At 45.2% G+C, this 25281-nt stretch overlaps 1 protein-coding gene across 2 annotated transcripts in view; it reads right to left on the bottom strand.

The window, feature by feature from the left end:
- Nucleotides 1-25281, bottom strand: part of KDM5A (lysine demethylase 5A) — a 331505-nt gene that overhangs the window by 252876 nt on the left and 53348 nt on the right. For both annotated transcript variants that reach the window (XM_029599940.1, XM_029599941.1), the window contains one exon: nucleotides 14658-14763. In XM_029599940.1, coding sequence (XP_029455800.1) covers nucleotides 14658-14763 — 106 coding nt within the window. The remainder of the gene's footprint in view (nucleotides 1-14657; nucleotides 14764-25281) is intronic.

Genomic DNA, 25281 nt, shown 5'->3' with positions numbered 1-25281 from the left:
AGCTCTATTAGACATCCCCTGAAAATAAGGCCTAGCGCATCTTTGGTAGCAAAAATTAATATAAGACACTGTCTTATTTTCGGGGAAACAGGGTAGTAGTAGATATTCTATCCACTGTTAAAGATATGGAGGTAAAATATAGTAAAATTTAGAATGCATAAAGACATATACATTAGTAAATGTAAATGTGCCTAATATCTCACAAGGGCACTTTCTGGAGAACTTATCAAAGGTCTTGGATCAATGGAAGCGATATTCATTTAATATGTTATGCATATTTGGATAACAGTGGAGGCCATCATCTGCCCACCAGCTCACATAGAAGTGTTTAAAGACTTTGATGACAGAGTGGGGGCTGATCAATGCTTGGTGACTGATGCACCCTTCAGCTCGTAATTATACTTTTTATTCTAAACTGCGCAAAGTATATTGTTAACATGGTCAGATCATGCACAAAATGGATGACTGTAATAGGTATGGAGTCCACTGGGAAGACAGTGTTGGAAACTTAATGAAAGCCTTTTGGAGGATGTAGAATACTGCACACAGTTAAAATTGGAATTAGAGAAGTACCTGAGGGTTAATGACAATGGAGAGATCTCAGAGTGATCTTATGGGACAGTTTAAAAGCAGTAGCTAAGAGGGAAGATTATAGCAAAGGTGTCCCAGATGAAAAAGCAGAAGGAACATAAAAGATTGATAATGCGAGAAATAGGTAAATCGAAAGTTTTGAACATGTGGAGGGCTTCTTCTGTTATAGGCTCAAAATTGGAGTCTCTAAGAACTGATTTAAGGTATTTGAATATGGGAGATATACTTTTCCAATTAGATAAAGTGAAGCAAGGATATTTTGAAAGAGGGAATAGGGCTGGTCTTATACTAGCTAAGAAACGGAAAGAACAAATTTCAAAATCAGATTCTGAAAATTAAAGGCAAGGTATAGCAGACGTTTTCCCAGTTTTATCAGGAGTTGTATGCAGGACAGAAGGATGTCAACTGGGAGGATATAGAAGGCTATGTGAAAGGTGTCTCCCTTTCTCAGGTTAATGAGGATCAGTATTTAAGGCTAAATAAGGAAATAACTAGTAGAGGTTCAACAAGTGAGTAAGGATCTAAAGAACGGGAAGGTCCCAGGTATTGATGGGTTTTCTGCAGGTTTCTATGTCAAAAATTATTGTGGCTCCTTTGGCAGCTTTGTATAACTCCCCTATGAGGGGATAATAATATAGCAAAGGATTCCAATAGGGCAGGGATCATGATCCTGGCCAAACCAGGTACAGATGCAACACTTTGTGGGTTTTATAGACCAATTTCTTTAATTAATTTAGACCTGATGATACTGGCAAACATTTTAGCTTTGAGATTGGGATCTGTAGCTCCAGGGTTAAATTTACCTAGACCGAACAGGGTTTGCCCCGGGGAGTCTAGCATCAGATAATGTTTGGAGGGTGATACATTTGGTTTGGTGGACTGAGAGGCAGCAATGCCCAGCTTTCCTATTAACTGTAGATGCTGAAAAAGCTTTTGATATGGTCAATTGATATGGGATTATCTTTTTATGGTCCTGGAAAAGTTGGTTTTAGGGGGAAATTTTTCAATGTGGATTAAAAAATTGTATATCGACCGAAGTGCCTATATTGGATAAAGGGGAATATTCACCTATGTTTCAGACAGAATGGGGCATGAGACAGGGATGCCCTTTGTGTTCTTTGCTTTTTGCATTATATTTAAAACCCTTGGCTGTGAGAATACGGTATCTAGATGAAATACAGGGAATCAGAGTGGAGAAAGAGGTTTATAGATTGTCCATGTTTGCAGATGATGCTTTATTTACTTTGACAGAACCAGAGCAGTCTCTACCCCCTTTGCTAACTGAATTGCGGCAATTCGGTAAGATATCAGGGTCTAAAATGAATGCTGCTAAGTTAGAATTTTTGAATATCACTCTCTCAGAAGAGCAGGAGGCTCGCATTAAACTTAATTTCCCATTTAAATTAGTTAAGAAAAGGGTGAAATATTTGGAAGTGAAGATCAGCTCCAAGTTGAAAGATCTATCTGATCTAAATTATGGGCATATTTGGAAAAAAGTGGAGGCAGATCTGATAAGGTGGGAAAGGGGTAATTTCTCATGGTCAGGCAGGATTGCCATTATAAAAATGAATGTGCTCCCTAGGATTTCCTATTTATTTCAGACCCTACCAGTTTTCATTTTGGAAGGTTGCATGGGCTTACGGCAACACAAATTGATTCAATCTATTTGGAAACATAGGCCTCCCAGGGTGAAGAGACTTGTATTAAATTTACCCAAGGATACAGGAGGGGGCTAGGGGCACCTAGTTTGCAGTGGTATTATGCGGCAGTTCAACTAAAAATGGTATTGGAATGGTATAAGGGGGAAAGCTGCAAAAGATGTATTAATATGGAAAAGACAATATTGAATGATATATCCCTCGCAGTTATGATGTAGCTACCAAAACAGGTGAGAATGTTGCCCAGAGTGCTTTCTACAGTAATAGACCTAACACTTGATTTGTGGGACAGATGGATGATACATTTGGTAGAACAAAGAAGTTTTTTCCTAGCACCTCTTTTCACCATAATAAGCAATTTGTTAAAGGTTATACATCAGCTGTTGCCTCAAGGTGGAGAAATAAGGGATGCTCTAGGCCAGGGGTCCCCAAACTACAACCCGCGGGCCACATGCGGCCCCCTGAGGCCATTTATCCAGCCCCCGCCACACTTCCGGAAGGGGCACCTCTTTCATTGGTGGTCAGTGAGAGGAGCACAGGATGCATCCGCATCCTGTGCTCCTGGAGTACTGTATGTGGCGGCGCCGCAAAGCGCGGCATCGCTCACGTACAAGTACTACTTCCGGTGACGCAGGACGCATGTGTCACGGCTCCGGAAGCGCATCATATAACACACATCCAGTCTGCGACTGCGGCGCCCCACATCACCGCACCAGTGTGAGCCTGAGGTAAAAGTGGAGTTCCACCAATATGGCCACTGGTGAGGCTGAAATGATGTGGACTGGGAAGGCTGCATTGATGGACCCAGATCAGACTGCATTGATGGGCAGTGCAGTCTGTATGCCTCTGTGTGGGCAAAATTATTGTTGGTATATTGTTTTTGTAGGGCTGTATATATATATATCTATTGGTATTTTACTAATAGCAATTTTGAATCCCTAGGAAACAATGACGTCAAGAAAGAGAAAAATTGACTCGGAATGTAGGATATTCAAAGAACAGTGGACTTATGATTACTTTTTCATGCAGTACAAGGAAAGAGCTGTGTGTTTGATATGCCAGAATACACTGTCTGTGTTCAAAGAATACAATTTGCGTCGACACTATCAAACTCAACATAAAGATAAATATGATTGTTTGGTCGGAGATGTGAGAAAAGATAAAATATTAAAACTGAAAAATACATTGACAACTCAGTAAAATACTTTTGTGAAGCAGAAGCAGCTAAATATTTCATCACTGCGAGCAAGTTTTCAAGTTGCCAAGCTAATAGTGCCCATAGTTCCCATTGAAATACTGGTCAGTTTGTTGATTTAAATTTACTTGTTCTTTATTTTAAATATTGTATTTGTTCCTGTTTTGTTTTTTTTTACTTTAAAATAAGATATGTGCAGTGTGCATAGGGATTTGTTCATAGATTTTTTTTTTATAGTCCGGCCCTCCAACGGTCTGAGGGACAGTGAACCGACCCCCTGTGTAAAAGGTTTGGGGACCCCTGCTCTAGGCTTTAACACATTTGGGATGGACATCAGATTTTGTATTTTGAGGTGACTCAGAGGTTCCTTGGTCTCTCTAAGGCAGACCACTATTTTTTACTTGCAGGTGGAGAACTAGGTATAGTCTAAGGAGATGGCAGAAGAGTTAAGAAAGGGAAAAATCACTATTTGAAGGTTATTTTGGTCAAGCTCATAGGGTAACTAGGGATATATCTAAACTTTATGCCTTACTAAATGGAGTTTTGAAATATAAGCCTTCTCATATTGTGGCGTGGGAGAAAGATTTAGGGATGGATCTGGGTGAAAATGGGCGGGGGATGTGCTTTGGGCAGGTTAAAAAAAAAAAGGGGGGGCTCTATTTTCGCTAATCTTGTAGAAAATAGTTATAAATTGCTATATAGGTGGTATATGTCTCCAGTCAGTCTGCATAAGCTATAACCTAAATTTGAGGACAAGTGCTGGAGAGAGTGTGGTAAGCAGGGAACTTTTTTTTCATATGTGGTAGGAGTGCATTTATGTGGAGAAATTCTGGGACATGATTGTTCAACTTATATATGATATATTGGGAAAGAAAATTCCTGAGTCCAGTAGTCTACCTCTTGAACAGGGGTGGGCACTTCCGGTCCTCGAGAGCCACAAACCAGTCTGGTTTTCAGGATATCCCTAATGAATATGCATGAGAGAGATTTGCATGCACTCTGCCTCAGTTGTATGCAAATCTATGTCATGCATATTCATTAGGATATCCTAAAACCTCGACAGGTTTGTGGCCCTCGAGGACTGGAATTGCCCACCCCTGCTCTTGAATGTACTCAACTTTGAAAGTGATAAATATGATTTGTGGCACAACAAATCATTTTGGCAGCCAGATATGAAGTGATTTGTCAATGGAAGGATTCCACATTAACCTCGCTGTCAATGGTGGGTTATGACTAGGTAGAGTACTATATGAGCAAACTAACAGCAGTGAAAAAGAAGCAAGTGGGTAAATTTGAATTACTTTGGCCATCCTATGTGAACGGAAAGATCTTTGGTAAAGCCCATCTAAAAGTAGTGACCCCACTGGCTTCGGACTGATTCTCTAATCAGTTGTGCAATTCCCTTTGTTGGTAAGATGATAATATTAAAAAGAGGGGGAGGGTAAGGTGATATGGGAAAAAAGAAAATGAAAGGGAAGGAAGGTAAAAATTGTAGTAAAGAATTGTGTTTTACTATATAGTATAATATAACCTTCTTAGCCTTATGCTGGTTTTTCCCAGAAAAATACCAAATGTAGTCTGTTTGTTTGACAAAGGGAATCTTTGAGTTATGTAATGTGTATTTGACAAATGAGCCATGTTGGGAAGGAATTGTGACAATGTATTAGGCTATGTTTTGGTATTGTGATCTGTAGTTCTTTTTTCCTTTTCTTTGACAATTTGTATTTGATTGTCTGGTTTGAATAAACACTTTAATTACATTAAAAAAAAAAAGAAAGAAAGAAAGAAAAGCATCCTGAGTGGATCTGAGTTTGCTGGAAAGCATGGAACAAAACTTTTCTAGTTTTCTGTTTTCCTCCAACTCAAACAGACAGATTGTTGGAAATCCCCAGAGACTAAACAGTCTATTGGCTGTTGATTGCTGGACAGACCACTTGTATAGTCGAAAGATCCTGCTAAAGTGAACTGCCAATGTGTTGGAGATTCCAGGAAGACAGATCACTTACAGGACAGTGTAATATTTGCATGCATTCCCATTTCTTTAACACTTCTTGGCAACAATGCCATGATCCTGTGCCTCCTTATTTGGTCACCTAGAACATAGTAACTTGATTGCCTATTTGAATGAGAATGCTCTTCCCCTTAAGGATGGGAGTGAAAGTTGTTAGAGGATATCTTATCACTCTCAGCTCAAGGAGACTGATTTGAAATTGTTTCTCTAGGAATGACCATGTCCCCTGAATCCTAAAAAGGCCTGTGTGAGCCCCTCAGTCCTTTGTAGAAGCATCTGTGGCCACGGTTACTTGGTGAGGAGGTAGTTATAGTGGTGCCACTTCCTAAAGAAGAAGATCTAGCCACCAAAAATTTCTATTTCATTTATGTTGAAATTTCCACTTTGGTTGTTAGGAACTGAGTTAGCTGGTCCCCTGGGAACACTATAGGAGACATATGTGTAGATGTGTCAGTAAGACTACAGGGATTGCTGCTGCCATGTGGCCAAGAATACCTTCCTGGCTGTGGACCGATTTGTGTTCAACAGTCAATTAGTGCCCAGTGAGTTAGCACTTGATCTGATGGGAAGTTCTCTCCTGCAGAAAATCTATCTATGACTATGAATTTGATTTTCTGGAAGGGAATCAAAGTCGATTTCTCAAAGTTCATGAGGAAGTCGAACAACTATAAGAGCTGTATGGTTTTCTGCAAGGAGGTATGGGAAGACTGATAATCCAAAGTCATAGATGCACAACTAGGCATTTGGTAAATACCCTCAGAACTGCTGACAGGCTGAAGGTATTCAACAAGAAGAATCCACCATAAAGTGCAGGTACTGACAGTGGGAAAGATGGATAGGAATTTCAGCATAAGCATCTTTTAGATCTAGAGCACACATCCACTCCCCCCTTCTAGATGAAGGGGAGAATTGTTTGGAGGGAATTCATTTTGAATTTTTCCTCAGAGTACATGCTTGTTCAGACTTCTTAAATCCAGGATGGATCTCATTTCCCCAGATTTCTTGGGTATGAGGAAGTAGCAGGAGTAGAACTGGTTCTATTGGTTCACTGTTTGAGGAGCAAGCCCACTTCCAGGAAGAGTTGCGTCAAGTGAGACAGATCTGGATTGAAGGCTTAGCAATAAGGAAGCATGGAAAGCTGGGAGAATTGCAAACAGCATCCAAACTCCACAATCTTGAAAACCCAGCTGTCCTTTGAACTTGTGCCACTTCTCTAGGTAGTGATGGATTCTCTTCCCTACTGGGGAGGATAGTTGCTGGGTCTGCAAGCTGGTAAAAACACTTGGCCCAGACTTGGACTGGACTTGTTGCATTGTTTTTGTTCACTGTGTTCTTGCTGTCAAGGATGAGTTGGATGTTGTTGATGTTGCAGAAATAGAGACCACATCCCGTAGCACTGCAATAGCCAGAAGAGAAGTTTCTGGAAATATTGTCTTTTAAAAGCAAGGTAAGTATGCCGAACCAGACTGTTTAGGTCCCGTGGAAAGAGACTGCACTGCCACATGCTGCTCCTTTATTGGAACTACTATTTCTCTGAGCTTTTCTCCAAAAAGGTTATCACCCAGGCAGGGTACATCTGATAAGTTTTCATGGATATCCTTGCAAAGTATATCGGCTCACAAAGAGCCCATGCAGTGAGCTGCAATGGAATTGGAGGAGGAGCAGTTAGTAGTATCCAATGCTTTGTAGACAGATCAAATCAGATGGAGTATACACTCTTCAGCATCCAAGTGCGGCTGAGGGTATTACATTCCACCATCACTGGCCAGAAGAAAAGGGTTAGTTTTTGTATACAATCGTGCAAACCATGTAGCGGTAAAGCAGGAATCTGTGCATTAAGCATGGAGCTTTGAAATATTTTCTTGCTAAAATTGTCCAGTTTCCTAGGATCATTTCCTGGTAGAGTATTTGAATATGTTTTGTTTTATTTTTTACTCTTTTAAGAGCTGATTCCATCACAACTGATTGGTGGGGCAACTGTACAATTCCAAAACATAGGGATTTTTTAATCAGTATTTGAGATTAAGTTTCCTTGCTACTCGGGCACCAAAAATGGAATTTTACCACATTCTCATTTGTGAAGCAGAATTGCTTATCTGTAACAGGTGTTCTCCGAAGACAGCAGGATGTCAATTCTCACACATGGATGACATCATCTGATGGAGCCCGGCACAGAACTTTGATCTCAAAGATTACAGAGCTTCCAGCATGCTCTCCTGAGCATATGCAGCTGTAACCCCCTCCCTGTGGCTTTTGACACTTGTGCAGTTCCTACATTTTCCAGACCCTGGATCTTTGCATTGACGGGGACATTTGTCCACAAATCTAACAACTGGCTTGTTTATAGTCTGAACCTAAACAAAGGTAACAGAAGTCGTGGTCATCTGTAAAGGACATTTTTCTACCACACAGCCCTTAAACCCACTTACTGTGCCTTTTTCTTTCCAGACATTCTGAGGAAAAAATTCTTCACTTTCTTCTTTTTTAGGAGATGAGATAGCACTGAAATATGCTGTTTTGAGGGCTGCTTTTTTCTTTTTAAAGATAAAATTAGAAATATTCCACAGAAAAAAGCAAGTTTGATTAATATAAACTGTGTTTTCCGTAGACAGCAGGATGAATTAGCTGTGCTGTCTCAGGTGTCTTCCAGTGGCCCTGGGTGGAGCTCCTCTCCAAGATCACAGAGCTTTTGACACTCTGCGCCTGTGCGGGTCTTCCCGCGCGATTTCCACTTCTCCTCAGCCTGTAACACAGCTTATCCAGCACAGCAGGAATGGGGAGGCTACCCAGGGAGGTGGGGGGGTTAGCATGGCTAATTCATCCTGCTATCTACGGAAAACACTGTTTACAGCAAGCAAACTTGCTTTTTTCCTGTCGATAAGCCATGCTGTCTGGGAGTTGCCAGCTCAGGGTTGACTGCCACACACTGTGGTATGCCGATGCAGGAGTGGGTGTCTAGCCCTCAGAGAAGTAATTGTCCTCGAGTGCGCAACCCACAACTGTGATGAATAGCCTCATCGTCTGGTTGTGTGCTTCAATACTGCTGAACCCAGAGTTGTGTCCAAAGATGTCTGTTTGTCCAGACAGTAGTGCAATGTCAAAGTATGCAGAAGATGACCACGTGGCTGCTTTGCATATATCCAGCACATCATGAAGATATGCAATTGAAGTCCCTACTGCTCTTACTTGATGTGCTTTGACCGGGTCAGAAAGTTGTGTCAAGCGACTTGAGTACTAAGTGAATGCACTGGGATTTCCAATTCAATAAAGTCTGCTTTGCAACCAGAAGTCCTGGTGCAGTTGGGTTGAAGGACACAAAAAGTTGTGAAGTTCTCCCTTCTGGCTGTGTCCTTTGCTTGTAGTAAGCCAGTGCCCTTTTGCGTGGAGGAGTCTCTCCCCGTTATTTTTATGTGGCTTCGGAAAGAAGGTAGGTAATGTGATAGTTTGGTTTAAGTGGAAAGCGGAGATTACCTTAGGTAAGAAAGAGGGATGAGTTCTCAAGGTAATCTTATCACAGTGGAAATGCAAATATGGAGGGTAGCAAACTAGGGCCTATAGCTCACTAACTCGTCTTGCCAAAGTCAATGGCACCAGGAATACTACTTTCCAAGTTAGATATTTCATGTGAGCACTGTCCATGGGTTCAAAGGGCGGCAGCATGAACTGCTTGAAAACCAGATTTATGTCCCAAGGAACACTGGAGGTTTTATTATGGATGGCCTCAGTTTCAAGATCCCTTTCATGAAGCATAACACCAGAGGATGGTTCGAAACATGAAGGCCATTGCATGGGTTATGATACACCACTATGGCACTCACATAGACCCTGATGAATGCTGTCGCCAACCCTGACTGATAAGAGTGTATGCAGGTATTCTAATAGAGCTTCGGGTGAGGAGAATGGGTCTATTCCCTTGTTCAAACACTAGGCCATGTGATGCTGCCACTTGCCTTGATAGTTTCCACAAGGGAAAAAAAAAAAAAAAAAAAACTTTCCTAGCTGAGATTAAAATGTTTTGGACTCCTGTGGACAACTGCAGGTGATTCAATACTGACCTCTCAATCTCCAAACGGTGAGATGAAGTGAGGAGTGCATGGGGTGTAGCAGCATGCCCCCTTCCTGGGTCAATAGATCCCTGCTGTCTCCCAACGAGATGGATAGCCAAACTAGATAGGCGTACCAAGGTTATCTTAGCCATGCTGGAGCGATAAGGATCAGGTCTGCTATGTCTATAATGCATTTATGGATCGTCTGGGATATTAGCGGTATCTGAGGGTAAGCATAATGGAGTCCCTCCAACCAAGGGATGAGGAACACATCCTGTGCAAATCGTTCCTGGCTGGGATAGACCAAGCGGAACGTTCGAACCTTCCTGTTGAGTATTGTTGCAAAGAGGTCCATGCTTGGGAAACCTCTTGCCGCGAAGAAATCATCCGCTTCCTTCTTGTTGAGAGCCCATTCGTGCGGATGGAATATCCTGCAGAGTCTGCCACCTTCAGTGTTCACAATCCCCGGGAGAAAGGTCACCTGCAGGGAGACAGTGTGCCTCTGCCCATTCCATGATCTCAATCAATTCCCTGCATACGATCCAGGAACCTGACCCTCCTTCTTTGTTTATGTAAAACATGGCCACCTGGTTGTCTGTGTGGACCATGATGTTTCTTCCTCAAAGATGGTTGCAGAACATTTGGAGGGCATTCCTTATCGCTTTCAACTCTAGGAGATTTGTTGGGTTCTCTCTGATGGCAACCATAAACCTTGCGTCTTTAATTGCTTTAAATGAGCTCCCCAACCTCTGGTTGATGCATCTGTGGTCAGAACTAGTTGGTGTGCCAGGCTGCGGAATGGGGCTCCTATAGTAAGGATTGGCGGGAACAGCCACCATGCAATGTCTCTTTGCATGGCCCGGGTTAGTATCACCACTTTGGACAATGGTTAAGTGAATTGGGTCCATTAAGCCTTTATGTAGTCGAGTGTGTGGGACCCACATATCGCTGCCATGTATCCCAGAAGAGTTAAATTTTGATGTGCAGAGGGACATACACAATTCTTCAGTTGTGTAGCTAGAGTGCGAAGGGTCTGAGCCCTGTCTCCCATCAGGAACGCTTTCCCCACGATGGTGTTCATAATGGCTCCTATGAACTGAAGAATGCGTGTCAGTTAAAGGCTGGATTTCTTGTAGTTTATTAGGAATCCTAGCCCTTCTAGCAATTTATTGTGTCCCTTAAATGTGTTTGAAGAATACTCGCCTCTGATGCCACCAGAAGCCAACTGACCAGATAAGGGAACAGTTTAATCTCCTTCCTTCTCAGGTGGGCCACTGCTACCACAAAACACTATGAAAATTCTCAGGGTGGACCTTGTAATGGTAATGCCGTGCACTGACCCGGAACATAGGTAACACCATAAAAAATGGTGCATTGGAATGTGGGAGTAAGCATCCTTGAGATCCAGTGAGCACATCCAATCGTTGAGTTGCAGAAAAGGCAGAATGGATTTGAGGGATGTCACCTTGAACTTCTCCTTGCGATGAATTTATTGAGGGCCAGTAAATCCAAAAAACTGGACCGAGACCTCCTGATTTTTTTGGAATGAGGAAGTATTGGGAAGAGAAACCCTTACTGCACTGGTGTGAAGGCACCATTTGGATTGCTTGCTGTTGAAGTAGTGAGTTCACTTCCTCTAGCAATAGTCACTCGTGTAGGCAGTCCTGTGGTCAAGGAACCAGTTGCAGGAGAGTCAGGTTCCTTTTGAAGTTCAGCCTGTACCCCTCGCGGACAATGCTCAATACCCAATGGTCCGATGTGATTGCCGCCCAAGAGCCATAAAATTTGTATATTCTGCCCCCAACCCATAGTGGTAGCCATGGTCGGGCTTTCCTCAAAAACCCTGTTGTGGCTTCTAGTTGGTGCCTTGTTGTTGCCTCTGCTGACGCTGGCCCCTTGGCCTATTTCTGGGCTGTGAAGGCTGTGGCTGCTGCCTAGGCTGCTGGAATGCCAGTGTAAGATAAGGTGTGTACATTTATTTATTTATTTATTTATTTATTTATTTATTTATTTAACTAACATGTTTCTATACCGAACTTCATGACAAGATTCATATCAGACCGGTTTACATAGAACTTAGGTGCTAACTAAACATAACCATCCAGAAAGGGCGCCTTTGATAATAAGATTTCCTGTAGTTTGAGTAATATCTCCTGGCAGTGGGATGTTGTTCCATCAGGGAAGCTAGGAACAAGACTAGGAGACTGTCTCCCACAGCTTGTCTCCCCTTACATGGCAGATCTGCCAGCTTCTCATGGACATCTTCACGTATGTTGCTGGCCCTCATCGAGGCCATTCTGCAAGCTGCAGCGACCACCACCGATGTTTCAAACGCTTCATACACCATGTAAAGGAGTTGGCGCAATCCTTCCTCCAGATCCATGAAGAGCTGAGGCAGCACGTTGTCTGATGTGTCAGCCGTGAAATGCAGCTTGAGGGACTGTGGACATTTGTATAAGTATTGAGTGATGCAGAATTGATGTTGCTGAATCTTGGCATTCAGCATTACCACTTGGAAGGCTTTCCTTCTGAACTCATCCAGGTAATGGTTGTCCCTACCTGGCAGAGGGTTCGAGTGTAGCCTAGATTTTTTAGACTTCTTCATGGCCAGTTCTACAACTACAGAAGCAAGTGGCAGTTGCACTGTTCCGGCATAAGGGGACTTCCTCATCTGGAGCTTAAGGTCAGTTTTCCTGATCGCTGCTGGCCCCGAGAAGGGGGATTCTGAGGTCTTGTCCATTATAGCGTCCAGGACTGCATGGGAGGGCAAGGCTGTAAACTCAGCTGGATCCTAGAAGATCTTTAAAATCCTCAAGACCTCCGCTCTTGGGTCTGGCACCTTTTTGGTCTTGATCTTCAGAAATGCCCCCATCTTCTCTAATTTAGAGTATGATAGGTCCTCTGGGGGCAAAGACAGTTCCGGTGGTTCCTCTGGCGGGTCCAATGGGATTCACGTGGAGGATTCCGGTGAAGTTGGGGTGGGGAGGTGGGGAGTCCCTGGGTTCCGAGTCTGGTTGCAGGGAGAACTGTGGATGGGGGTCCACCGTCTCATCCTGTGGGCTACAATCCTCCCATTGTGGGGATGGGGACTCCCTTGTAGGGGAGAATTCTTCCATCGAGGGGCTGGGTGGTTGACACCCTTGCTTGCCACTCTCCTGGGACGTGAAGAAATTGCTCAGAATTCAGGCGATCTGAGACATCGCTTGGGAAGCTAATCCTCCCCTCTCTGGGGATTTTGCTGTCTCTTCTTCTGGACAGTGGGTGTGAGTTCCTCCTGCCCCTTTGTCCAGGGTAGACTTGGCCCTTCTGGTTGGTGGAGGCACAGAGGCTAAGAGGATGGTGGAATCAGGCCCCCTACCGTGTTCTGTTGGATTCTCGTCCTTGTAGGACAGTTTGTGCCTTTTTGCCAGGGGCTCCTGTAATTGAGGCGAGTACCTCTTCCTTCTTGACACCGAAGATATTTCAGAGTACACTCTCTGGGTTGAACCAGAGGATCCCACAGAAAAATGGTCATCTGAGAGCGGCTCCACATCTAAGAACCTAGCTCAAGGAGCTCTTCCGGCAAGACCATCACTTGAGGATCCTTCTTTGGTTTCCCTTTGTTAGAAGCCTGCTTCTTGAGAGGTTTGTGCTTCCCCACCATCGGGTTCAACACACGGCCCGTCTATGTCGTGTGCAATATGGATAGATGCTTCGATACGTGGTTCTGTATCGTCCTATGTTTGGGAGGTATCTGCATCAATGTAAGCAGGGCTCGGGAGCCATGCTTTAGTGTATTGTGGCTCTGCAACGTATCCCTGCATTGTGCGTTGGGACCTTCCTTCTTCAAACACAAGTGTCAAGTTGGTCTTGCGTCGAGTGTCATGCTTACTCTGTTTTGATACTTACGTTGGTCCGTGGATCTCGACGCTGCCGACAGCTGTTGACGCTGTTTTTGGCGCAGGTCTTGCTGACACATCCTCCAATGCCTGGTGTTTCTTTGGGGGATGGGAGAGATGGAGGGCTGTAGGAACATGTCCCACCTGGCTCTGCCTCGTTTTTCCAATCTCTGGGCCCAGGGAGAAGGCTCTTTTTGACTTTTCTGGTTGATGTGTCTTTGGCCCCGGGGATAAATGCCCCAACGCTGGGGCATAAGAGCTAGCGTCCTCCTCTAGTCTCACAATTTTCTGGGCCCTCTGTCTCTGGGCGACATCCAACCACAGTCCCTACAGGTGGATTGGTCATGTTTAGGGCCCAGGCAAATGTAGCAATAATTATGCCCATCTGTGATGGACATAATCTTGCTGCATTGACAATATTTAAATCCAGGCAGCTTGGGCACCAAGGTAGCACTTAAAAGTGCTGTTTGGGTGATTTACTTGCATGAAAAAGTCTTCTGAGGAGAGGAGAGAAGAGCTCCGTGTGCAGCTAGCAGTGTTGAAGAAGAAAGACTGAGGCAGGAGCACAGTCAAAGCTCTGTGATCTTGGCAAGAAGTTTCACCCAGGGCCACCAGAGGATGTCCCAGACAACATGGCTAATTCAGCCTGCTTATCGACTGGTAAAAAATAGAGAGAGATAGAGGTACATGTCCGTGCTTTGCTTAGACAAAAAAAAAAAAAAAGAAGACTGAGGGGGCTCAGGACATTTTTCTATCACACAGTCCTTAAACCCACTTATTGTGGTCTTTTTCTTTCCAAACATTCTGAGAAAAAAATTCTTCTCTTCCTTCTTTTTTTTTTTTTTTTTTTAGGAGATAGCACTGAAATATGCTGTTTTGAGGGCTTTTTTTTTTTTTTTAAAGATAGAATTAGAAGTATTCCACAGAAAACAAAAAAGAGATAGAGGTACCGTACATGTCTGTGCTTAGACAAAAAAAAAAAAAAAAGACTGAGAGGGCTCAAGAAGCAATGCCCAAGCAGGAATTCCCACACATACTCAACAGAGCAAAACTAGCTATTACAGAGAGCCCATTCGCTGCTGCTGGATGACATCAACCACGTTATGGCTAATTAAGTTCTGCTTATGGACAGAAAAAAATGTGTTTAGGAGTGTTGTGACTAGACATAATACAAAGTTTGAAAAAGAGTGCCTCTTAAGCATTTCACAGTACTCTCTTCCACAGGTACACACATCTTTAAGACCAAATGTGAAGCATAATACATAGTATGCCATTTACCTGCTCTTTCTTTTATGCCAACAGCCATGCCCATCATCTTGGGACCTGCTCCAAAGATCTGAAGTTTCTTTAGTTCTGTATTTTTACTCATTTCTCCTACATCCGTCTGTAAATAAGACCAAAATAAAATCAGCAAACTTGTGGGTTTTCTCTACTGGGATTCTGCTCCACCTCCCTCACCTGCAGATGACTTCAACTACAGTCTTTTATGCTTACCCTACCCTAGAAACCAGGGTTGACAAGCAAGGCCTCTTACTCAGGTCAGATGTTACCATACTAATGCATACAACATTCAAAAGAATCGAAGCACAAGGCTCATTTGTATGCATTTATTCTTTTTTTTAAGCCAGTATGAAATATAAACAATTTGACAATTCTACAAAAAAACAGTAACGCTAAAAACACAGAAAGTCAGAAAATTTTGCAAATCATTATCCACTCAATGGAATATTGAAGGTGAAGAATTTTGGGATTTGGTTGGCATTTTCACCACTTCACATGCATATGGTATGCACCTAATTTACAGTGCTAGATGCCTTCCCACCCCAAATCATTGTGCATCCCCGACTTCCAACCCTAGGGAGTCAAAAGCAGAACTGAAAGAAAATTAGGCATAGAATCAGATGGAAACTCTAGCTCAAAGCATCTTGCTCCCATGGTTCACATCCCTGGTGGTAGAGATGAAACTTAGCCTGAATACTTCAATCACTGTAATAAAGGGATTGATGGGCTGAGTTTTAGATAAGGTTTCCAATTCAAATCCCAATCTGCCTAGAGGACTGACATGATTTAAGTGAGAAGAGAAAAAGAATGGGAGATAAATGACCAGAAAGAAAGAAAAGCCATCTACAATACTGGATGCAAGAGATATTCAATGAATTGACAAAGAGGGAGAATGTTAGAATGTAACTTCTGTGAAATAAAATACTGAAAAGTAAACACCTTTGTATGTGCCTGCAAATTGAAAAGATTGAAAGAATGAAATAACCTTGTGGATGTTGACATATAGGGGTTGTTAACAATGCTGTTTGTTAACCTGAATATGGATTGAAAACAGACACAATTGTCTTTGGGAACTGGTCAAGGTTTGTGGTCTTGGATAAAAACATGACCAGTTAACAAGGTTAAGTCAGGCAGACATGTTACAAAAATGAGGTTATAAAAGTTTTCTAGATGGCTTGAATCAAAGTGATTCAGTAGACATAGAAAAGGTACGATTAAGTCATGGAGAAATGCAGAAATCTTATTCAAAGAGGTGCTGTCAGAACATCCCCAGGGATTGTTCCAAGATGAATATGATTATACTAGCCACGATTGACTTCAATCTACCTATCATGCAGACATATATGAATAAGAAAATAAAGAAATGCCCATTAGTAATATATTATATTTTCTCAAGCACCTATGAACAGTCTTTGAGATAAAGAAACAAGCCTAGGTTTCTGCCTCAGATGTAGCAAGTTTACTTTCCATAAATGTGGGTCTCCTTAACAGCAGGATGAATTAGCCATAACATAAGGGGTGATGTCATCTAATGGCATCAAATGGACTCTTCTCTCAACTCATAGAGCTTTTATTCTACTGGGCATGCACGGGAGTTCCCATGTCGGTGATGCCTTAAGAGCCAGTCAGTTGATTGTAGAATTTGGATTTAGCTCAGAAGCCAACTCTCCAACGAGGTGAGTTAGTATTAAGCATGGTTAATTCATCCTGCTGTCTACAGAGAATCCTATTTATGGTAATCCAACTTGCTTTCTTTGTTGACAAGCAGGACTGAATTAGCCATGACACGTAAGAAGTCCCAAGCCAAGGGTTGCATGGAGGAGCAATTATTGAAAAAGCAAACCCAGACTGCACTGTAGAAAGTAGACTTCTGGGAGAAAGCGCAGTTGCTTACCTGTAACAGGTGTTCTCCTAGGACAGCAGGATGTTACTCCTCAAATGTGGGTGACATCATCCGATGGAGCCTGGCACAGAAAACTTTTGCCAAAGTTTCTAGAAGCTTTGACCAGAAAAATGAGTATATCCAGCATGCTGCAATCCGCGCGTCCGAGAGGTCCTCCTTCAGTTTCGTAATACAGATGAAAAAATACGAGCAAAAAAAAAATAAATACAAACCGAAAGGAGAACCCAACTCTGAGGGGAGGCAGGTGGGCGGGATTACTGAGGACTAATATCCTGCGATTTCTCCTAGGACAAGCAGGATGGTAGTCCTCACGTGTGGGTGAGTACCAAGCTCCAGACTTTCCCTGGCCACCATAGGGACCAGAGCAACCGACCAAAGTGCCAATGGGCACAACAACAACTGCGGCGTCATGGGCCAAAAAGGGACTGTCTGGTTCCCACAAAGCATGGAAGGAAAAGTTGGGTTCAGGACTGGAACAGGTTGCGGAGGACGGATTGACCAAAGGCACTGTCCTGTCATCCGTTCTTGTCCAAACGGTAATGAGCCTCAAACATGTGAAGCGAACTTCAGGTTGCAGCCTGGCAAATCTCGGCAACGGGGATTGCATACAAATGAGCTATTGATGCCGCTATGGCCTGCAAAGAGTGAGTCTTTAGCAGGCAGGCCTCCCGCTCACCAGCAGAGTATTAGCAAAAGGCAATGCAATCCACCAACCAGGTCGATAGGGTCTGCTTACCCACCGCCCTTCCCAGTCTGTTGGAATCAAAAGATACAAAGAGCTGGGTGGACTGTCTGTGGCTTGCTGTACGATCCAGAAAGAAAGCCGTCTCTTTTGCAGTCCAAGGTATGAAAGGCTCACTCCCCCAAGTGGGAACGAGGCCTGGGGAAGAAGGTGGGTAACACGATGGACTGATCAAGGTGGAAATTTGATACCACCTTAGGCAGGAATTTCGGATGCATACCACATGATCATGGAAGAGCTTCATATATGGTGGGTAGGTCAGAGCTTGAAGCTCACTGACCCTACAAGCTGAAGTAATCGCCACCAGGAACAAAACTTTCCAGGTGAGAAACTTCAGGTCGCAAGAGTGCACTGACTCAAAAGGAGGTCGCATGAGCCATGTTGAGATCCCAGGCTGTGACAGGAGGCTTCAGCTGGAGGAGACCCCACATGAACCGGTCTACCAGAGGTTGCATGGAAACCGGCATGCCAGCAAATACCCTGATAGTACGCACTAACAGCACTCAGGTGGACCCTGACTGAGCTGGTCTAAAGCCCAGACTTGGAGAGGTGCCACAGCAGTCCAACACCTGAGAGAAGGGGCAGGAGAAGGGATCCAAGTCATACCCTGCACACCAGATGGAAAATCTTTTCCACTTCAAGCTGTAGGACTTTCTGATGGAGGGTATTCGGGATGCCACCAGTACCTGGGATATGCAGTCCGAGAGTGCCAGAGGCTGAAGGACTATGCACTCAACATCCAAGATGTCAGGGCCAACGCCCAGAGGTTCGGATGGCATAGGGTGCCCCGATTCTGAGATGAGATCGAGTGCCGTCCCCAGCTAGATGGGGGCCCACACCAAGTCCTGCAGAAGCAGAAACCAGACTTGACGTAGCCAGAAGGGCGCCACCAGGATCATGGTCCCGCTGTCTTGTTGAAGCTTCAGCAAAATCTTCAGCAAAAGCGGCAGAGGTGGGTACGCACATAGCAGGCCTCTCCCCCAGTGGAGGGAGAAGGCATCACAGGCTGGATGCTTGTCCCCCAACAGGGAGCAGAACTTGCTCACTTTGTAGTTGTGAGAGGAGGCGAAGAGGTCCACATCCAGCATGCCCCAGCAGCGAAACAGCTCAGCTGCCAGCCCCGGGTGGAGGGACAACTCGTGAGGCTGAAAGGAGCGGCTTAAGCGATCTGCCAGGACATTCAGGTGACCCGGCAGGTATGTGGCAAGCAGACACATCCCCTGCAAGAGGACCCAAGTTCACACTTGCACCGCCTTCAGGCACAGCAGGAATGAGTCTGTGCCCCCCTGCTTGTTGATATACCACATTGCAACTTAGTTGTCTGTCCGAATCAGGACTTTCTTGGATGACAACTGTTCCCTGAATGCCCACAGGGCGTACCGGATTGCCCAAAGCTCCAGGAAGTTTATCTGACAGCGGGCTTTGGAGGCAGTTCAGAGACCTTGCGTGTGGATACCGTTCATATGGGCTCCCCAGCCCTGAGGGGAAGCATCAGTAGTGAGAATCGCCTAGGGCGGAAAGGTCTGGAAGGGAAGTCCTTTTTCCAGGTTGGAAAGATCTTCCCACCAGGATAGACACTCGGAGGGTCTGTGATCATGACAGGATCCTCGAGATCCTGAGAAACCTGTCACCACTGGGACTGCAAGATCTAAAAGGCCCTTCTCATGCAGAGGTGAGCCAGAGGGGTCAAATGGACAAAAGCTGCCATGTGGCCCAGCAGGTGGAGCAGAAGGTGGGCTGGTACCCCCCGGCAGTTCTAGATAAGGGTAGCCAGCGAGGCAAGGGCGATTGCTCAGTCCCTGGGCAAAAAAAATTTTGCCTGTGCCATATCTCGTCTGGTGCCTATGAAGTCCAGCTGAGGAAACTGGCTGAGATGAGACTTGGGGAACTTGATAACAAACCCCAAAGTCTGCAGCGTCCGCACCGTCAGGACCAGAGCATGCAAGGCTCCTGAGTGGGAGTCGCTCTTGAGCAACCAGTCGTCCAGGTAGGGGAACACGTGCACCGAGCAATGCCTGAGGTAGACGGTGACCACTGCTAGGCATTTGGTAAAAACGTGGGGGGGCCCAATGCCAGCCCGAAGGGCAACACTTTGTACTGGTAATATGCTGGTAATGTACTGGTAATGTACTGGTTCCCCATCACAAAGCCGAAGAACTTCCAGTGGCTGGGACAGATAGCAATGTGTGCGTAAGCCTCCTTGAAATCAAGGGAGCAAAGCTAGTCTCCTCTTATGAAGAGCGGAAACAGCATGCCCAGAGAGACCATCTTGAATTTTTCTCTTACGAGAAACTTGTTCAATGCCCAGGAGGTTGAGAATGGGGCGCAAGCCCCCATTCTTTTTCGGAATGAGGAAATACCTCGAATAAAACGCTCGGCCCCAATGAAGGCGAGGGACTGGTTCAACTGTGCCCACCACGAGGAGTGTGGCGAGGTCTGTCTGAAGTATAACCTGGTGGGCGGTCGAACGCCACAATGGTCATGGGGGAAAGGTCTCTGGGAGCAGACTGAAGTTTAGACAGTACCCCTCCCGGATGATAGTGAGGACCCATCGATCTGAAGTGATCTCTTCCCAGCGATGGGAAAAGTGCAAGAGCCAGCATCCGACCGGGGGATCAGATGTCAGGGGTATAGTCAACTGACTTTTGCTCCCTCGTCGCCACTCAAAAGCCCGTGGTCAGGGCTTGCTGGGGTGTTAGCTGGGGCATAGGCGCTTGTTGCTGGCGAGGGCAAACCCTGGAGCTGGTGCGAGGTGTGCAAGCCTTGGAGGCTGAAGGATAACACTTCTTCTGCCTGTAGAAGGGCTTCCGGGATCCTGGCCAAGGACGAGGCATCAGAAGCATTAGCGGAAAGCTGCTGAAGGGTGCCATGATGGTCCTTCAATTGCGCTACTACATCCCGGACTTTATCCCCGAAGAGGTTTTCACCTGTGCAGGGGAGATTGGCTAGCCTGTCTTGGACCTCCAGCTGGAGGTCAGAGGCTCTGAGCCATGCCATTCTCCTGGCATGGATGCCAACCACAGCTCCACAGGCCACAGTCTTGAAAACATCATAGGTGGAACGCATCTCATGCTTCCCGGTCTGGAGACCCAGCAGGACAATAACCAAGAGGGCCTCCTGTTGTTGATTTAGGCCCCCTGCAAAGTCCTGGACCCGTTTCCAGAGACTGCGGTAGTATTGGGTCATATAGAGCTGGTAGGCGGCGATGCGTGCCACCAGCACGGTGCCTTGGAAGACTTTCCTGCCCCAGGGCATCCAGCTCCCTGTGCTCACATCCTGGAGGCATGGGTGTGAGAGTGTCGGGCCTTTTTTAGGGCGGACTCCACAACCACAGACTAGTGGGGGAGGTGCCGCTTCTCAAACCCCACGGCCTACTGCACCAAGTAGGTAACATCAGCCTTTCTATTGATGGGAGAAATAGAAATGGGGTGCTCCCAGATGTGGAGGAGGAGGTCCTTGAAAATGTCATGGATAGGAACAGCCACGATCTCCTTAGGAGCATCGACGAACTGGAGAATCTCCAGCATCTGTCACGCATCCTCCACGGTGAGCACTTGAAAGGGAATGGCCTCAGCTAGAGCCCTGACAAATCCTGCAAATGACAGGTCCTCGGGGGGCAACCAGCACCGCTCCTCTGGAGGGGAGGGCTCCGAGAGGGGGTTGCCTGAATAAACTGAGGACAACTCCGTGGAGTCATCATCCCAAGGGTCACAAGGCCCTTCCTTCTCACTGGGACCAGCATGCCATGGGTGAGGTCCGTGAGGGGCATCAGTCCTGGGCTCCGATGTCAGAGGCCTTGAGCGCATTGCGGGAATAGACCATTCCCCTGGCATCGAGGGGACCAGAGGCTGCAGGAGGCTGGAAGGACCCGGAAAGGGCTCGGGGAACCGTGGTCTAGGAAACACGGCACCAGCCGTATCTTCCTCCTCAGAGGACCCAAGAATAGGGAACACTTCCATGAGGGGCATCGGTGGCCGCTGGGGAACAGAGGGTCCCTCGGGCACTGGCTGTGTTGGAAGGGTGCCCAGGAGGATGTTCAGGCACTCCAGCAGGGGTGCTAGCATCGATGGCAGAGGCTCGGGCACCAGCATGGGGGCCGGTGGCACCAGCAGCTCAAAGCTCTGGAGAGCCTTAAGCACCACAGACTGCACCATGCGGTCCAACTCCTCCTAAAAGCGGAGTGGCCAGGACTGAGGGAGAAGGACGAGGTGTCACCAGCTCTTCCTCGGGCCTCCGAGGTGGCACGGTGTCCAGCACTGGTATTGGTGGGGAACGCCTAAGACTACTAGGGGCAGAGCTGGTGTCACTTCGATGGCGGCCTGACAGCTGCTGGTGCTGCACAGAACCACAGCCGTATGTCGATGGCAACCGGTGGCGATGCTTGTGGGATCTCACTCTGTGCTCGGCCCGATCTTTCCTCAGTGCCGAGGAAGTGGAAGATCCTGATGTTCGGGAGAGCGGAGAAATCATTGATGATCTGTCACCATCCCCGCGATCTTTGGAGGTACTGACGAGAGGAACAGGCAGGAGAAGCATGTCAAGGAGCTCCCCGTGACCTCTCGGCGTCAATGAAGCTGACGCAGGAGTAGAAGAAGCAGACTTTGGGTCCCCGAAAACTTTCTCCATCTTATCGAGGTGTGCCCGATGCCCCTTGGAGGTCATTTGGTTACGCAGTCACCATATGGTGAAAAGTCGGGAATCGATTGCAAAGTTGGAAGAAAGGTAGAAAAACGACCTACCACACTGAGAAAGCACAGACCGCGAAGGGGGACCAGATGAGGAATTTAGGAAAAAAATATCGAAAAGAAAAGAAAAACTGAGAGCTCCATGAACCGTAAGGCAACTGCACCTCGGAAAAGAGGAGACTGAAGGGGGACCTCACATGGACATGCGATAGCAGAATGCTGGGCATGCTAGGTGTCCTGGTCAAAGCTTCTAGAAACTTTGACAAAAAAGTTTTCCATGCTGGGCTCCATCGGATGATGTCACCCACATGCGAGGACTACCATCCTGCTTGTCCTAGAAGGACAGACTATGCAAAACTGCTTGTCCAAAGTTACTGTCACTTCTTGATAGACTGTCCAGACAGTAATGGGATGTGAAGATATGAACTGATAACCAAGTTGCAGTTATACAAATTTCTTCGACGGGCACAGCTCACTGGTGAGCCACTGAGGGAGCCATTGCTCTCCCTTGATGAGCCTCGACAGAGTCTGTAATCTGGAGGCCAACTCTTTCTGTTGCATATACATATATATAAATAAAATCTCTCTTATCTGTCAGGACCCAGCCAACTTGGATGTCAGCTAGAGAATTTATACTAACTACAGTTTCACTTTCCTGTCACTTCCACTATTCACATTGTTCTGACCAAGATTTACGATTGCCTTACTGTAGTCCACAACTGCTTAGCCACAAATAGACCAGCTCTTAATCTGAATAAAACTGACAGCTGCCTTATTCATTCTCTTTTCAGAAATCAAATATTCCTATCTCCCATCAGGCTCATACTTTGGGAATTCTTATTGATTCTTTTCTTTGCAGTCACACATTCAGCTAGTAAAAAAATAAATAAAATAAAATAAAAATGTATTCTGGAAACACTGTCTTCCGTGGAATTTTAAACCCCATCTTACTGAGTGATTTGAGACTAGCTATTCAAGCTCTAATCATTTCACTTATCAAATATTCTAACGCCTTATGCTTGGGTCTCCCACATGCATCACAGACAGCTTTACAACTAATCCATAAATATCACTGCCTGTGTGGTAACTAGGACACCAACGGGAGAACATACATCACGTGTACTCTCCAACTTGCATTGGCTCCCTACTGAGGGGGGGGGGGGGGGCGGAATGGATTCAGACAGCAGCTAACGCTGGGTCCTGACTTTTATGGTCTGGGATACTGATACACAGACATTAGGGAAAAAGCTCAGGACTGCTTCTATGGCCAAGGGCAAAAGCAAAGCAATTTCAAGCAACTTTGAATTATCAAGAAGGCTTCTCACCACATAAAAATATTGCTGGCAGTAGTTTTGTTATGGTTTTGATAGTTGCTTGGTTTTGATTGTAAATATTACTACCCTTAACATAAGGCTTGGAGGTAACCAGCAAAAAATGGCTGTTACTACCCTTAACAGAAACATGGGGTAACCTGCACGGAGCAGCAGTTTCTCCCATAAAAAATTTGCTGAGCAGACTGAATAGACCATTTGGTCTTTTTCTGCTATCATTATTATGTTACTGCGAGTGGTGGATCAAGTTTAACATGCTTATTCTTATCTTTAAAGTCATTAACTGCTTAGCATCAGATGTTTTAATGCTGTGCTTAAGATTTATCAGCCTTGTTGTATGCTCCACTTATCCCTTTTGAGTCTATTAGATATTTCGTCCATCAAACTGTTCCATCTTGTTGAGTCACGCAAATGACTGTTCGGAATTGCTGACCACTTTTTCTGGAATTCTATTCCAGAAGAACTTAAAAATGAATCATCACTGCCTTGGTTTAGAAAGCAGCTAAACACCTATTTATTTGCAATGGCTTTCAGTGACTAGCTGCTATGTTAGAGGTTAGGTAAGATTTCTGTGGCTTTGTTAAATTGAACTTACAAAGTTGATGGGCATTAGTTGCTTTGCAGCCCAATTAGATCTCAATACAATGGTGGCCTCATGCCATCCACTTGAACACGATAAGCCGCTATGGCACCAAAATGCATTATGGCCAATGACATACTAAGACCCAAAGAAGAGAAGGAGAATAAGTACAGAAGCAACTCCCTTCTCCCTTAGCTTGCAAGCGAACAAGTCAAAGAAACTTGCTCAATACCAAGCTGAAAATCTTGTCCACTTAAAACTAGGAATTCTTGCCTCAACAATTTGCTACATTTTTTTTGAAGGTATGGACAAACATGTAGATAAAGGTGAGCCAGTTGATATAGGGTATTTGTATTTTCAGAAAGCATTTGACAAAGTACCTCATTAGAGACTCTTGAGGAAACTAAAAAGTCACGGGACAGGAGCAACGTTTTGTTGTGGACTGAAAACTGATTAAACGATAGAAGACAGAGTAGGGCTAAATGGTCAATTTTCTCAAAAGAGAAAGGTGATCTGAAAGGGCACTGCTGCATTTTAACATATTGAGAAATTACTATTTACCTAATAATTTCTTTTTCTTTAGGATAATCGGATGAATCCAGAAGAAGTGGGTTATGTATTCCTAACAGCAGATGGAGGTGGAGTAAACTGTCATCACACTATATACACCCCTACAGTTACATCAGCCTACGAGTATTCTCTTCAAACGCTTCTGTGGACAGACTAGCAAAAAACTTGATGAAAAACAGGTAACCACTGCAATAATCAGCCAATAGGTAACATTGAGCTCAGAGAAGAATGTAATAACACTAATCTAGGGACTGGAGTAACACTTACCAGTAAGCCCTGTAACACGTAGACACACAGGAGGATCATCATACAATCATATAGCAGCGAAGGGAGAGAAGCTGGATTCATCAGATTGTCCTAAAGAAGAGGAAATTATCAGGTAAGTAGTAATTTCTCATTTCTTAGCGTCCAGTCAGATGAATCCAAAACAGATGGGATGTACCCAAGCTACTCCCGAATAGGGCGGGGGCTGCCCACGGACCAGTCAAAACTGGACCGTAGGCACATGCAAAGGATTCATCCTCCCAGGCTTGCACATCCAAACGATAATACCTGGAAAGGTGTGTAAGGAGGACCACGTTGCAGCTCAGCAAATGTCGACGGGAGACAACAATCTAACTCATGGCCATGAAAATGCCTGAGCTGGAGTGGAATGAGCCCGAACCTGACTAGGTAATGGCTTCCCAGCATTCACATATGCGGTCATGACTACCTCCTAAATCCAGCAAGCTATTGTAGCTCGCAAGACTGGCTCTCCCTGTCTAGAACTGCCATGGAGGACAAACAGGTGATTCAACCCATGCAAAGGTT

The sequence above is a fragment of the Rhinatrema bivittatum genome, chromosome 4 (assembly GCF_901001135.1).
Source record: "Rhinatrema bivittatum chromosome 4, aRhiBiv1.1, whole genome shotgun sequence".
NCBI classification, from domain to species: domain Eukaryota; kingdom Metazoa; phylum Chordata; class Amphibia; order Gymnophiona; family Rhinatrematidae; genus Rhinatrema; species Rhinatrema bivittatum.
The sequence above is the reverse complement of the archived record's forward strand: the minus strand, read 5'-3'. Positions and strand labels throughout refer to the sequence as shown.